The sequence below is a fragment of the Zalophus californianus genome, chromosome 1 (genome assembly GCF_009762305.2).
Source record: "Zalophus californianus isolate mZalCal1 chromosome 1, mZalCal1.pri.v2, whole genome shotgun sequence".
In the NCBI taxonomy this organism is placed as follows: domain Eukaryota; kingdom Metazoa; phylum Chordata; class Mammalia; order Carnivora; family Otariidae; genus Zalophus; species Zalophus californianus.
The window spans coordinates 104,624,703-104,641,357 of NC_045595.1; the positions used below are offsets into that span (position 1 = coordinate 104,624,703).

Sequence of the window (16,655 nt, forward strand, 5' to 3'; positions counted from 1 at the left end):
CAGGCACCCCAGTTGTTCACTTATTTTCTTTTGTTAGTGCTTGCTATAGCATATATTCTTTTGATGCATTTTGTAATATAAAATACATTTATAGAGAAAAGCAAATTGAAATTACTATCCATTAAATCTTTTGGCAAACTAGGAAAAGATTACCATTATTTTAGCAGTGGGGTATTTTGGTCCATTTTTGGAATGCTGGTCATGCGCAGGAAAGTAGCTTGAGAACCAATAGAGTTGAGTTTATTCATGGGCTTTCCTATGGAGATGATTAGCTGTTTCATGAGTGTTATTTGGCATTGAACTAGTTGATGTCAGGATGTGAGTTATCTTCAGAATAAAAAGTTGTTTGGAAGGGAATTTCCTGAAAGTTGTTGGCCTTAAACACTTATTAAATGTATCCCCATTTGTAAAATGAAGGTTTAGGATGTAATTTTGTGTAGATGAATTGTATGGTATTGTCACAGATTTAAATGTGAGGTTAGGATTTACTGTGATGCTTGGGGAAGTTTTTAAATTTTAAATTTTAAATTTTGCAAATACCGGACCAGCATTAGATGAATAACTGGCATCTTTGCTCTGTTTGGCCATACAGAAAATAACAACAACATACAGATAACAACAACTACAACGACAATAGGTGTTCAAGTTCTGAAAAACAAGGCTAAGAGAAGAGTAACAATCAAGGGTTGGTTCTTTGGAAAGAACAACAAAATTAAGAAACCTTTAGCTAGACTTAAGGAATAAAAGAAGGCTCAACTAAAATCAGACATGAAAGAGGAACGATTATTACCAATTTTACAGAAATGAAAAGGATTATGAAAGAATACTGTGAACAATTGTAAAGCAAAAAATTGGATAACCAAGTTGAAATGGAACACACAACCTACTAATACTGAATCATAAAGAAATAGAAGATCTGAATAGATTTTATGACTAGTAAGGAGATCATATCAGTATTAAAAACCTCCCAAGCAAGAAAAGCTAGGGACCAAATGGCTTCACTGGTGAAGTCTACCAAATATTTTTAAAAGAATTATACCAGTCCTGGGGGAGATGAACCATTAGAGACGATGGACTCTGAAAAACAAACTGAGGGTTCCGGGGGGGGTTGTGGGAGGATGGGTTAGCCTGGTGATGGGTATTAAAGAGGGCACGTTCTGCATGGGCACTGGGTGTTATACGCAAACAATGAATCATGGAACTCTACATCAAAAACTAATGATGTAATGTATGGTGATTAACATAACATAATAAAAAAAAGAATTATACCAATCCTTCTTAAACTATTTCAAAAAGTTGAAGAGGAGGGAATACTTCCTAGCTCATTGTATAGGACCAGCATTATTCTGATATGAAAGCCAAAGATACTACAAGAAAACTACAGACCAGTATTTCTTATGAATATTGATGCAAAAATTCTCAATCCTGGTAAACCAAATTCAACAGCACCAATGACCAAATTCTGTCAAGTAGTAGGCACAATTAGTATTATGCCTAATTAGTACAATTAGATATGATCAGAAATCATGGTAATGGCTATACCTCTACGAAATTTGCTTGGTAGTTCTCAAGGAATTCTAGCATATTCTCTACTATATACTTCCTTTGAAGAAGTGCAGCCTTACTGTGATCGTAGGAATACTTAGAATGAATATAGAGTCGTGTTCTATTTTGGTAATTATCGAGAGAGAGGGAGAGGAGAAGGAAAGAGAGAAAGAGGGAAAGATATGGAAAGGGAGAGAAAGGGTGGTATGGAAGAAAAGAGGTAGGTATGTGTAACTAGCAAGAGTTTGTTACCAAAAACCGAAGTTCAGCTACTTGTTGCTTGAAAAGCCAATACTCAAGAGACAAGTTTTGACTGGAAAATTTTGACTTGTGATGAGCACTGGGTGTTGTATGTAAGTGATGAATCACTAAATTCTGTACCTGAAACAAATATTACACCGTATGTTAACTAACTGGAATTTAAATTTTTTGAAATATTTATTTATTTGAGAGAAAGCGAGCTAACGAAAGCGGTGGTGGGTAGGAGAGGGATAAGCAGACTCCACGCTGAGCATGGAGCCCTGACGTGGGCCTCGATCTTACAACCCTGCCATCATGATTTGAGCCCAAGTCAAGACTCAGACACTTAACCAGCTGAGCCACCCAGGCACCCCACTAACTGGAATTTAAATAAAAACTTTGGAAAAAGGGGTGCCTGCGTGGCTCTGTCAGTTAAGAAAGAGTCTGCCTTCAGCTCCAGTGGTGATCCCAGGGTCCTGGGATCAAGCCCCGCACCTGGCTTCCCCATCAGCAGGGAGTCTGCTTCTCCCTTTCCCTCTGCCCCTCCCTACCGTTCATGCTCTCTCTCACTCTCAAACAAATAAATAAAATCTTAAAAAAAAAAAAAAAACACAAAAAACTTGGGGGCGGGGAAGAAAGAAATATGAGCTTTATTCAGGATGCCTACCACCTGGGAAGAAGGCTTACTCTTGTCCAAAAACCAGCTCTGAGGTTTCTGCCTGGCCCAAAGAGTTTTAAAAAAGAACTTTAGGGCAATTAATCAGTAAAAGGGGAGCACAGTGGTCTATAACACTAGATTACGTGCAGCTACAGACATCCTGGTGCCTGGAGGTTGTGTATTGGTGCCTGAGGGAATGGGAGGTGGGGCAGGTTGTGTAAGAGGGTTTGGTTCCCAGACTGAAAACAATGCATGATCTGTAGATGCACCAAGAAAGGTTTAGTTAATCACACAGGGTAAAAGTACTTGCTAAAACTTAAGACTACTTGGTTGGCCAGAGGGCCCAAGGTGGTGGCTTCAGTTTTATTAGAAGGCTCTTCTGTGTACTCTTTCTAAACATGGTTCTAAAGAAATGTCCTCAATAGAATGTGTTCTATTTGGGGGTGATAAAAGTCACAACAAACAATACTTTTATTGAAATCTGCTCTAGAAGCCGCAGTAGTTGAATTAATTTAAAGATAAGAGGCTGATGAGAATTGTAATGGGGAAGAAAGGTATAATACCCACTTTGCATGAGCAGTGAGGGGTTCTTGTTGACATTAACACTCTCAATAAATGGGCATAACCTGACACCAGGTTCCACTAGCTTTGTAGAAGAATACAGACTGGGAACCTAGCATATCAACATATATCTTCACTGAGAACCTTATATTCATCCAGGTGCAGCTTTTGTACTCAACGAAGAGTATACTGGAGTGTGAGAGACAAGCATGTGTGGGTGTATATCAGGGCAGCGTAGGAAAGTCTCCTTTGGGAAAGGAACCACTTTTTGTAATACTCCATGAGTAGCTTCCAGGTTTCTTTAAGGGTCACACTTGATTTCAAAATGTTTCAGGGAATGTTTTTGTTTTGGTGACAAGTTTTTATAATTAGCTTATAGTTTTTCCACTTGTCATGCTTTTCATAAATTAGGAAGTCCTTTTTCTAATAAATAATGTTGCCTAATAATACAGTTTGACAGTCTATATTTTAACCCAGTAGTTTAAGTGTTACAAGGAAAGCATTGAGGATTTAAGCTTATTAACCTTTCTCTCTGGAAGCCTTCTTGGAGATTTGTTTTTTTTGAATATTTTATTTATTTATTTGACAGAGAAAGACATAGCGAGAGCAGGAACACAAGCAGGGGGAGTGGGAGCGGGAGAAGCAGGCTTCCCGCAGAGCAGGGAGCCCAATGTGGGACTCGATCTCAGCACCCTGGGATCGTGACCTGAGCCAAAGGCAGATGCTTAACAACTGAGCCACCCAGGCGCCCCTTCTTGGAGATTTGTGTGATTTTTTTTTTTTTTTTGAATGTGTGTTAATAACCATGGATCTTTTTTACAGAAATGGTGTATATTTACACATAAAATTTTGCATATGATATCATAGGATTCTTAGTTTTCTCCTAAATTTTCCTTTGAAGATAGTGGAGTGTATTTTAAATTTCTGGATAACACGAATGAAGATACAGAGCTGGTGACAGCAGGGTGCATTCTTGGAAGTCGTGAGTTGATCAGAGTAAGGATACCTTTTGGATTGCTGGGGAATAAAATTGTTTAGATTGGGCAGACTCTGAAGATTTTAGACTTTTTGCCACTTCTTTATAATTTACCTCTTTTGACTAACTGCCTGCCTTCCCCCCCCACATTGATTTCAAAATTCTTTCTTGACTTTTGTGAAATCAATCTCTTTTTATTTTCACATTCTCTGGACCCTTAACATTAGATATTCTTCGGTTTTCTTTAGCCCTCTTCTCTTCTTAATTTTCGCTTTTACATTAAGACCACTTTAGTTATCACCTATTTGTTGATGATTCCTAAATCTCTCTATGTTTTGGGTAGAGCTCCTGACTTCTATTTATCACTATCTGTTTACATGTCCACCAGAATATTTCACACACATTAAGCAAAAAAAATTCCCACATTGTACTCACCTCCACTAACTGTAGTTCTCCTTTAGTATTTCCTCTTTTGTCTTTTGGCAGCACCACTCAAATTCTCTTCCTCCTATATTCCGCTGCTGTTAAGTCCTTATATGCATTTTTGTATTTATTCCAGAGTTGTCTTTTTAAATCCTGGATAATCTGCTTTTACAGATGAAGTAATCATTTTGTCTCAAAATCACAGTGTTAGTGTGTGTCAGTACTGTGACATAAACCTAGGTTTGTCAAATACTAGATCTCCTATTTCTTGGCACAGTTTTAATACTACTACTCCTATGACCTTAAAAAAACTAAGGGTGTGCCTATAAGGTTTAACTACAAGAGTATTTATTGCAGTTTATAATGGTAAAAAAAAATTTCCAACAATAGAAATTCCATTAAATCCGTTATAGCACATTCATATGGAATGATGTGTGGTCATTATACACTGTTTTAAATCAATAGTTTTCATTTTGTATAAACAAAGTCATGTGTGGAAACCCAGTGTATGAAATACATTAAAAAAAAAAAATGATTAGAAGGTGTGGAAGCCCCAGAAGGCCTCCTGGACTGCTATCTGCAATGGTTCTCCAGGACATGTTGTGGTACAGGGTTTGAAATTTTTAATTTTTTCAAGTATAGTTAATGAATTAGGAAAATATTCACAATATATGAAGTGAAAAGAATACATTTGACAAAACAACGTGTACATACGTATATCCCCAATTTTGCTAAATATATATTTGAACATACATGTAACTAAAAGAATGGAAGGTTATATATCAAAATACACTGGTTATTCCTTATTTTGGTGATTATGAGTGGTTTAAATTTTTTGTACATTTTTTACAATGAACAAGAACTAGTTTTGTAAATAGAGACTATAAAAACTCCAGAATGTGTTATTTTTAAAAAGGCAATAAAAGCAAAAATAAGTATAACCAAACTCACTGCATATTGTTAAATATACACATATGCACTCCCTCTCTCCCAGCCCCCTCCTCCCCCTCATATCCAGAGTAAAAGAAGGAAACAATTCAGTGGCTGTTGTGCCTTGAGCATTGGTTCGAAGCCTTTGAGTACCTGTTTAAGCATAGGGTCATTACCTTTTGAACATCAACCTTGATTATTGATGTTATTGTCCATTGGCCTTTGGAGTGTGGGTTTTGGAAGCTGCCTGGGTTTGTTGAACCCCGGTTTTGCCATTATTCGTTGTTTGAACTTGAGTAAGTTACTTAACAATACTTAAGTTTTCCCTATCTATGAAAAGGGAGTTGTTAGGTTTAGATGAGTTTAACTTGATAACATGCTTAGAGAAATGCTTGGCACTTGGTAATCAGTAATAGTTGTTGTGGTTATTATACCCTTAGAGTTATTTTTCCTCTAAACTCTTTCTCCCTCTCCTTACCCCCAAAGTTGGCTGGGAATTCCAGAACTTTACAAAGAAAGTCATAGTTCTTACTCAGATGAAGTTTCTCAAACACATTAATAGTCAACATACTGCATATTCTAACAAGGTTTAGTAGTAACTGTACCTTATTTTATGAGGATTTGCATATTTGTTATGATATGATTTCTGGCCAGAAATTATCTAGCGTGGTTGTGCTGGGGATCTCTAAGACTACCTGCAGGTTCAGTGATTTACTAGAAGGACTTAAAGGACTCAGCATCTGGTTGTACTCATAACTATGATTTATTACAGTGAAAGGATACAAAGCAAAATCAGCAAAGGGAAACGGCACATGGGATAAAGTCCAGAGAAGACTGGATGTAAGCTTTTAAGAGTCCTCTCTCTGTGGAGTCATATAGTATATGCTTAATTCCTCAGCACTGAGTTATGACAACACATGTGAAATGTCTACCAGGGAAGCTCAGTGCCAAGGATTTCTATTGGGGACTGTTCTGTATATACCCTCTGCCTAGCATGTTTAAAATTTCAGATTCCCAGAAAGAAAATGTGTTTTCAACATAATCACATTGCAGAGTTCAGACACAATGAGCTGTTCTTATGAGGGAATGATACAACCCTCCTGAAATCCAAGTTCCCAGATGCCTTTGAAGGGCCAACCCTGCAAGCAGGGCTTTCTAAGGATAGCAGCCTCAGGCCTGCCATGGTAATTCTTTTCTGCACAGAGGTGTATTATATATTTTACCTAAGAAACTAATATCAACAAATCTATACTTAAAAAAAAAAGCTTTATAGACTGAATTCACACACCATAAGATTGACCCATTTAAAGTGAACAGCACAGTGATTTTTAAAAACAATTTTTTTATTTGTTAGAGTGCGAGAGCAAGCGAGCACAGGCGGGGGAGCGCACAGGCAGGGGGAGTGGCAGGCAGAGGGAGAGGGAGAGGGAGGCGTAGCAGGGAGCCCGATGTGGGGCTCGATCCCAGCACCCTGGGATTATGACCTGAGTCAAAGGCAGATGCTTAACCGACTGAGTCACCCAGGTGTCCCAGCACAGTGATTTTTATATATTTATAGAGTTGTGCAACCATCACCACAATCTAAATTTTATTTTATTTTTTTGAAGATTTTATTTATTTGACAGAGACACAGCAAGAGAGGGAGCACAAGCAAGGGGAGTGGGAGAGGGAGAAGCAGGCTTCCCACTGAGCAGGGAGCCTGATGCGGGGCTTAATCCCAGGACCCTGGGATCATGGCCTGAGCCAAAGGCAGACATTTAACGACTGAGCCACCTAGGCGCCCCACCACAATCTAAATTTTAATCACCCCGAAAAGAAACCCCATACCCATGGGCAGTTATTCCCCATTCCTAGCTGCCCACCACCCCTCCCTTGACTCCCACCTCCAGCACCCCCCCACCCCCACAACCACTAATCTACTTTCTGTCTCTGTGGAATAGAGCTATACATTTGACATGTTTTCAACTTTATTTCTTCTTTGATCTTAATGGCTTTGTAAGAAGGTAGTTCAAAAAGTATTCAGAGGTCTTCCTCTTTCAGTGTGTGTCAAAGAGTCACAGTTTGAGTCTGTATGGTAGTCTCCAAATACAGAGCCTTATCAACAGTAACCATCATCAAAATTGGTCTTACTTGAGTTGGTGGCATTTAATGAACTAATTCATTATAAAGGCCCTTGTCTTTGCAAACTTTGTTCTCAACTTTAAAAAAATATCCTATACCAATGGTTGAGGCCTACCAAGAGAGTTTTAATACTTATTACTTGGTTATTATTTAGTCCTTAATGGTATCTTTTTGCTTCAAGATAGATAAGGACTCAATGTAGAAAATTGGCTGAGGTTGGAAAAGGTAGCTGCACTGTTGACATTGGGATGTAGAGAGGGAAAAAGATATATATTGTTAAGAGGGAAAGGGCAAAGCATATTACTTTATAATATATGACTATTTTTTTTACATTCTCTAAAGTGGGTACAATATGCAAGAATAAATAAGTAAATTTACATGAGAAATTATAAGTTATATTCAAAGAAGTATAAAAATTCCTTAAAATTGTAAAAATTGTGAAGTGTTTTTAAGCCATTATTTAGATTAAAATCTAGTTCCCTTCATAATTGAGTTAGTAGACAAGCTGTAATGTACACTGACAACTGCGGGAAGACATTTGTTTTGTGGTTAAAACACAGAACTTAGTCACCATGAGTTAGGTAGTTGTTGACTAACTTTGGGTGTTTACCTAAATGTCCAAATCTGTGTAAATTCTTAGGCTTTTGAAATAGGCTTAATTTTAATGTTAACCCATGTTTGTAGTAAAGAGATTTTTGGACATCAGGAATTAATATATGAAATGACTTGTTTTCAGGGACAAAGCACCAGAGCTCATTGTTACCTACTTGTCTTCTAGGTGATTTTACAGCAAGATGCTGCTCTCCATAGGGATGCTCATGCTGTCGGCCACACAAGTCTATACCATCTTGACTGTCCAGCTCTTTGCATTCTTAAACCTACTACCTGTAGAAGCAGACATTTTAGCAGTAAGTACAGTAAAATTTATTCATGTTTAAAAAGCATCCTTCAGAGAAAAGCTTTTATAAAGTCCTAAATGATAAGACATTTACCTATGAACATACAGGCACGTATACATAGTTGTTATTTGAAAGTGGAGGACCTTACTCATCTTTTTATTGCTTAATATCTAAAGTAAGATCTCACAATAGGTACCTGATAAATGTTGCTCTTGAGACTGTGTGCACTCTCAGGAGTGCTCATGCACGCATGTATCTACATGCTGTGTATTTGTGTAGAATCTTACTGTTTTTCTCGGTAATTAGCATAGCTCTAATGACTTTGATAACGGTGTTTTGAAAAATTATGTAAGATGCTTATAGAAAATTTCAAGCTCAGATTAGTGTTAATGAGAAGGAAAGCACAACAATCTTGTCTTTGAGAAAAGTTTTTATAGAACATTGCTCCTCAAAACCTTAGTAGTTCTTTCTAGGTTGTCTTACTGTCCTCTACCCTGGGAAGTGTATATTTTCTGTGAAGCCGGAAAAGGAAGAATTTAACTGTGTGTATGTATGTACATCTGTACTCTAGGTACTATGTTAAAGATTTATTATTTTTAGTTTCTGGGTACAAGTGATTTGCTTAATGACAGTAGGTCATTCTGGAGACAGAAGGGCCAGAATTGTTGCTGACCAAAGCTTCATGTGGTCCTCAGCCATGTTTCTGTATATTGTGGTATTTGGGGAAGTGTCGAGAATCATTGCACAATTTGGGAGAGCCAGGCTTGTTTCTATATCCTAACTTGAATCATAGCAACTCTATAATTCATGAAATTTGTCACCCTCTGTTACCCTCTGTAGTAGGGAACTGGTTGATTAGATTTTTTTCCGGAATAGTGTAGATGGAGTAAAAGTAGAACCTTTAAGGACTAACAGTCCGTTGACATGCAAATTTTCCTCTAAGTTGGTCCTCAGAGTCCTTGGAATATTCTTGGGATGACTTTTGAAATGAAATAGAGGATTTATGGACTGATCAGGGAATGAAGTTCTCGGTGTGTCCCTTTTCCCCTTTGATTTCTTCCATATTCTCCCCTCCTCTTCCTCTGTTGTTTGTAACATCTGCCACTCCTTGTTTTCCTTCTTTTCTTTTTACCTGAAGTGGATTGTTATTTTATGGTTCAGCTATGCGATGGGTTAAATAAGTTTCAGTGGCCTGCTCTGGGAACTTAACCAGCTTTGTGATCCTAATCAAATTACTTAGCCACTCTAAGTACTTCAGTTTCTTTATTTGTAAACTGGTATGTTGTAGTGATAATTAAATAAGATAAACTGCTTGGAACAGTATCTAACAGATAGTAAATGTTTTAAATACGATAAACTGCTTAGAACAGTATCTAACACATAGTAGAAGTTTTATCTCTTTTATCTTCATTATAATTATCATTCTCCTCATCCTTCACCCACTACCTCCAACAGTGTATGAGACTTCCTGAAGTGTTTTTTTTCTTTTTTTTTTTTTAAAGATTTTATTTATGTATTTGAGAGAGAGAATGAGAGATAGAGAGCATGAGAGGGGGGAGGGTCCGGGGGAGAAGCAGGCTCCCCACTGAGCAGGGAGCCCTATGTGGGACTCGATCCTGGGACTCCAGGATCATGACCTGAGCTGAAGGCAGACGCTAAACCGACTGAGCCACCCAGGCGCCCCTTTTTCTTTTTAATATAGACACAAAATAAAATATTAGGTATAGAAGTACAGTCAGTTTTTGCCAGCAGTGTTCCCCGTGTTTCAGGCAAGTAAATGTGTGGAATATATGTTGATATCATCTAGGGAAGGAACCATCAGCATGGGAGTTGCTTAAATGGGGGTCTTTATGCTGACACTAAAGGATAGAAGGCTGACGGTGTACAAACAGCTGGAGGAGAGTAGATTGTGAAGGCATGTAACTAGTAAAAAGGGGAACTAAATATCAAGGCCGAGGAACTAGATGTGGTAACACAAGCATTAAAAGGAAGTGAGTCAAAAGCCAGAAAATGTTTAGCTCTTCCTTTTAATTAAATAAGAGCATCCTGAAATCTGAGTGTGTAGTATTACAGATTTAAATAAATTGGGCATCAGGTTGTTCCATTTTGGACTGGTATTAGGATGCTGCTTTTGAAAAGATAAAATTCAGATGATTTTATTTTTGGCAGTTGAATTCTCCCATTTGTTAATTCCCTGACAACAGTGTTTGTCCAACTAGTTAGAGTTCTAAGAGAATATGGAGGTGCTACTATAGTTTGTTGCTGACTTGTCAGTAAGCCCCCTAGATTGTGAGTACTTGGGAGGCAGGACTGTGTCTTACTGCACTTTGTTTCTGGTGCCTAGTGAGAGTTATACAGTAAGAAATCAATAAATGAACCAATTAATAGCTTTTCCTTGGAGATTTAATTCTTTCATATTTTCTTTTAATAGCACCTATTCTTTGGTACTTTAGATTATTGTTATTTCTGTTAGTAGTTCATCCTCATCATCTCTAATTTTATCATTTCTCTCTTTTGACCCAAAATGAAATGAGAAATTATTAATTAGCCTTGAGCTGTGTCATGATCTTACTGAGAATTAGTATCCATCTTAATGTAGCTTCAGAGAGAGTCAAACAACCCAATTTTGGTTTACTCCCAATCTACCTTTTGATCCTGTTGTAGGGATTTGTCAGAGAATCTGTTACTTGGTAGGTGGTTATGAGGGTCAGTGGCCAGAGTAGGAGAGAAGCACCCAGTAGTTAGTGGTGTGAATGGATTGGATTATATAGCGTGGTTATTAAGAGCTCCTGCACTGGAGTTAGAATGTGAGTTGAATTCCAGTTCTGCCACTCTTGGACAAATAGCTTAACATCTCTTAAGTTACTTATGAAATGAGACTGTATGAGAGAGTGTGGGGCAATGAGTTAAGAGCTAGAGCTCTGGGACCAGACTGCCTGGGTGAGAATCCTGGTTTCTCCTACTTACTAGAGCAAGTTATTTTCAACATTTTGTGGACGGTCTGTAAAATGAGGATGATAAAATAGTGGCCGACTTTATAGGGTTTTGTAAGGATTAAATAAATGAACACCTGTCTGGTGTTTAGCATGATATCATAAATGCTCAATAATTGTTAGCATTTGTTACTTTCTAAATTAAATTAAACCTTCTGTTAAGGCTGCTGTCGGAGGAGAGAATTAGTTAAGAAAAGACCTTTTTCAAAAGAGATGGATTAAAACTGTTATATGGCAATCACTGAGGATGGGATTCCATAGAGGAATAACTTTATTTTCTACTTCAAGGATTTTAACAGTAAGAATTCTTTAATTTCATGAGCAGCAGTCCACCCTCCAATACTAAAAAGCACTTTTATGCTAAAGATGTTTCTGTTTGTCTTGTTCATGATAGGAATATTTTCTCTCTCTTTTTTTTTTTTTTTTAGATTTTATTTATTCGTGAGAGGGAGAGGGAGAAGCAGAAGCAGGTTCCCCGCTGAGCAGGGAGCCCGATGCGGGGCTCGATCCCAGGACCCTGAGATCATGACCTGAGCCGAAGGCAGACACTTAACCGCCTGAGCCACCCAGGCACCCTGGAATATTTTTTTCTTTTTAAACAATGTGATTTTAAGAGGCATTGTAGGATAATCCATGTTTTGCTGTTAAGGAAAGATGAAACAATTTCAAAATGGGTCTCACTCAGTAACAGAACTTATTCCAAGTACCAGTGTTGCAAGCATTATTATTCAAGGTAGACCTTTTATTTCTGAAATTTTAGCTAAAAGAGTGAAACTCTTCAGGAATAGGAAGTGACACACAAAAAAATACTTAGTACAGTTGTAGATTTTCCATTTCCTGATTTTAAAAGTACAGTTTTTTAAAAAGTACTGCCTGCACACATTTGTGCTTTTTCTTTGGTCTCTGTTGATCTGGATCAATTTCTTTATTTTACAGTAGTGTCTATGGTCTTGGAGAGATTAAGTGACTTTCTCAAGTTTAACACTTGGAATCAATTAGAGAGAGGTGTTTTAATTAAGAGATTAAATGACACATTGTGATAATGGTTATAAAAAGCCCTTTGTGACTCCAAAGCACTTTGTAAACCATAGAGTAGTCTGTAAGAATGAGTTATTGTTACAATAGGAAATTACCCTGAAGCAGTGTTGGCTTCCAAGTATACTACCACGCTGATTATTCCAGAAGTAACAAAATGGTTAGGTTCAGTGACCAAATTCGTATGCTCGAATCACACATTTTATTGAATTAATCACAAACATACAATGACAAGTACCGTTAAAGGATGGCTATGTTAAGACACTCAGGATAAGATTCAAGTGAAATGCCAGAGCCATACCACCCAAATCCTATATTGCACATTATTAGTTTGTGCAGTCTCTCTCAGTGCTGCATCAGCTTTCTCTGGTCACAGTGTGGTTACCAGGACCTGAGTTGAGGGTGAGCAAGGGGAATTAACATGGAAGGTTTTCGGAACCAAAATTTGCTCTGTTGTTGAGACTCCGGATATTTACATTTGAACACAGCTATAACTTGCTGTTAACCTGCAGAGCTATTTTTCTGCTTGTCTCTGGCAGATGACACTTGAGTTTAGAATGGGTATCCCCAGTGGGCGTTTGATTGAGGGATGACAAAGCTCTCAATCTGGATTTGTGACCTAATCCATGCTTTGTGAATATTTAAAATTTGCTTGATCTTTTGTACTGTCCTTTGCTATCTATACGTAACACTCTTGCTTTGTGTCATCCATTTTCCCTATCTTCAAAACACTGTGTTCTGTTTTTCTGTACTTTTGGCCTACTGTTTGCAAAAAGCTATCTTCACTTCTAATACATCATGTAAGCTTCGCCTGTGTTTCAGAAGTTACTTGTTTACTATCTTTGCTTAGTTTCATCTATCTTCCTTGTTTCTCTTCTGTGTAGCAGATTGAACATTCTTAAATAATACAACAAACTCATTTCACAATTATCATTAATATTATCTTCTACAATTACAGAGAACCCTTGCTTTGTTTTGCTCTATTTTGGTAGGGAACTAATAAATCCTGTAGCATAGGAATCTGTACCTATAAGGAAGGGGAAAGTTGAGTTTGAATGCCTTCAGTTCTTTATATGGATATATTGAGTTTCCTTCTTTCATTGTTCAGCTGTGGATGAAAATGTCCAGATTATATAGAAAATGATTTGATGCTTCTTCTTTGGGGAAAGGCATCTTTTGTAGCTAGGGCCAGAAATCCTGTATATCTCTTCTACTAAATCAGACCCTTTAGAGAAAGTCAAATGGAACTCTTGCTGGAAAATAATCTAATTAGAAAATTCTTTGCTAGGGAATTGTGGGAAAAACTCAGAAAGCAGTAAGTGGTTTAATGTTATAGAATTGCTGCTGTTTAATAATAATTATGTGAAATTAGAATCTAAACAGTTGTATATGTAGTAAATTGTATATATTCCTTGCTATTTTAGTGAATATACATTTACAAAGTTGATTTGTGTTGAGCTGTGATAGTGGATCAGAATTGTGGAAATGACAACTTAAGTAATAAACATTTTGTTTTTAATGTTATGTGTAAATTGAGTGTAACTTGATTGTTTTTAATTTTATATTTAGTATAATTTTGAAAATGCATCTCAGACATTTGATGACCTTCCAGCAAGATTTGGTTACAGACTTCCAGCTGAAGGTTTAAAGGTAAGCAAATAGTAATATGTAGTAAAAGCACAAGGTATTTAGTAAGGTCATTTTTATTGCTCTTTATTTGTTTGAAGAATGAAAATATTTCTTACTATTATAAAATCCACACATTCATTTGTAAGCGGTTCAGACTATTCAAAAGATATAAAGAAGAAAGTGAAAATCACCTATGATTGTATCATTCTGAACTAGCCACTGTTAACATTTTGGTATGTATTTCAGACCTGTTTTCTAAGATATGTACTGTATGTCAGGTGTGTGTGTGTGTGAGTGTGTTTATAGATATATATGTACGCATATATTTATGTGTTTACTTATATAATGAATCTATATTTTAACACTATTAAATAGAAACATGCTACTTGGTTTCCAGGCCTTTTTACTTAATTCTCTATCTAGAACATCTTTTCATGGTATTAGAGAAGAATCTGCAATGGCTGGATGGTTTTGCAATATTGTGAAATACTATGGGTTTTTGAACATTTATTTAATTTTTCATGTGGATTTTTAGGTTGTCCAGTGTTTTCTTTTATAAACACTGCTACAGTGAATGTCTCCTTTTTTGTGTATTTGTCTATTTATTTGCATAAGATACATTTCCAGGGGCCCCTGGGTGGCTCAGTTGGTTAAGCGACTGCCTTCGGCTCAGGTCATGATCCTGGAGTCCTAGGATTGAGTCCCACATCGGGCTCCCTGCTCAGCAGGGAGTCTGCTTCTCCCTCTGACCCTCCTCCCTCTCATGCTCTCTCTTTCTCAATAAATAAATAAAAAATCTTTAAAAAAAAAAGATACATTTCCAAATGTAGAATTGCTTTGTATATGGAATACATGTTTAAAATTTTATTGTATATTCCAGGTTGCCCTTTGAAAGTTTGGAACAATTTAGAATCCTACCAATAGTGTCTGAGACTGTCTTTTTTCCCTACACCCTCTTCAATACTAGATATTACCAAATTTTAGTTATTTGTTAAAAAAAATCTAGTGAGCTTGAACATCTTACTTTTTGCCGTGTGTGTGTGTGTGTGTGTGTGTGTGTGTGTGTGTGTGTGTTTGAATGTATGCATGTGAATGCGAGAGTGAATTGCGCCTGTTGATGCTCTTTGCCCATTTAAATTTTTTATTGTTATGTTAATCACCATACATTACATCATTAGTTCCTGATGTAGTGTTCCATGATTCATTGTTTGTGCATAACACCCAGTGCTCCATGCAGAGCATGGAGTGCTCCATGCAGAGCATGCCCTCTTTAATACCCATCACCAGGCTAACCCATCCCCTCACCCCCTCCCCTCTAGAACCCTCAGTTTTGTTTTTCAGAGTCCATCGTCTCTCATGGTTTGTCTCCTGCTCCGACTTACTCCCCTTCATTCTTCCCCTCCTGCTACCTTCTTTTTCTTTTTTCTTATCATATCTTGCATTATTTGTTTCAGAAGTACAGATCTGTGATTCAACAGTCTTGCACAATTCACAGCACTCACCATAGCACATACCCTACCCAATGTCTATCACCCAGCCACCCCATCCCTCCCACCCCCCACCACTCAGCAACACTCAGTTTGTTTCCTGAGATTAAGAATTCCTCATATCAGTGAGGTCATATGATACATGTCTTTCTCTGATTGACTTATTTCACTCAGCGTAACACCCTCCAGTTCCATGCACATCGTTGCAAATGGCAAGATCTCATTCCTTTTGATGGCTGCATAATATTCCATTGTGTATATATACCACATCTTCTTTATCCATTCATCTGTCAATGGACATCTTGGCTCTTTCCACAGTTTGGCTATTGTGGACATTGCTTCTTTGCCCATTTTTATTTAATTTTTTTTTTAAAGATTTTTTTTTATTTGAGAGAGAGAGCATGTGTACACAAGCATGGGTCAGGGGTGGAGGGGCAGAGGGAGAGGGAGAAGCAGACTCCCAGCTGAGCAGGGAACCCAAAGAGGGGCTTGGTTCCAGGACCCTGGGATCATGACCTGAGCTGAAGGCAGATGCTTAACTGACTGAGCCACACAGGGGCCCCTATCTGCCCATTTTTAAATTAAAATGTCTATTTTTATTGCTTTCTAAGAATTCTTTATATACTGGAAATATTAATCTATTATTTGCCATATCATATGTGTTTCAGGTCATTTTTTTCTGGTTTGTCTTTCATTTTTTAACTTTGTTTAAGGTTTCAGTAATTTTGTTTATGTAGTTAAAAATTACTATGCTTTCCTTCTACATCTAGGGTCACGGTTAGAAAGTCTTTCCCCATTGCAAGATGAATTTTTTATGTTATATAAGTTAGAATACATGAAATTGTGTGTATGTACTACAGAATGTTTTCAGGTTGTTCTTTCTTAAAATTCCATAAAACTACTATTATCATTTAGGATGGCAGGCACCTTTCGGAGGGGCATATTAAGTTTTAATTTTTTGAAGATTTTAAATTATTAAATTTCCAGCATTGTAGGACTGTTGCTCATTGTAAAAATACTTAAACAGAAAGGAGGTATACAGAGGAAAAAGGAAAAGCCTTCCATTACCTCCTCTTCATCTATACATGTCAATCCTACTTCCCTCTTTAGCATTAAATATCAGGGTGTTATGTGATCCTATAGACCTTCAGAACTATT

At 37.2% G+C, this 16,655-nt stretch overlaps 1 protein-coding gene across 8 annotated transcripts in view; it reads left to right on the top strand.

Moving 5' to 3' along the window:
- RNF13 (ring finger protein 13) overlaps positions 1 to 16,655 on the top strand; it is a 155,818-nt gene that overhangs the window by 17,923 nt on the left and 121,240 nt on the right. For 6 of the 8 annotated variants that reach the window (XM_027587708.2, XM_027587714.2, XM_027587710.2 and 3 more), the window contains exons 2-3: positions 8,233 to 8,362; positions 13,951 to 14,031. In XM_027587708.2, coding sequence (XP_027443509.1) covers positions 8,249 to 8,362; positions 13,951 to 14,031 — 195 coding nt within the window. In that variant the 5' untranslated portion in view covers positions 8,233 to 8,248. Of the gene's footprint in view, positions 1 to 8,232; positions 8,363 to 13,950; positions 14,032 to 16,655 lie in introns of those variants that run through there. The other 2 variants (XM_027587715.2, XM_027587713.2) reach the window with 2 other exon arrangements.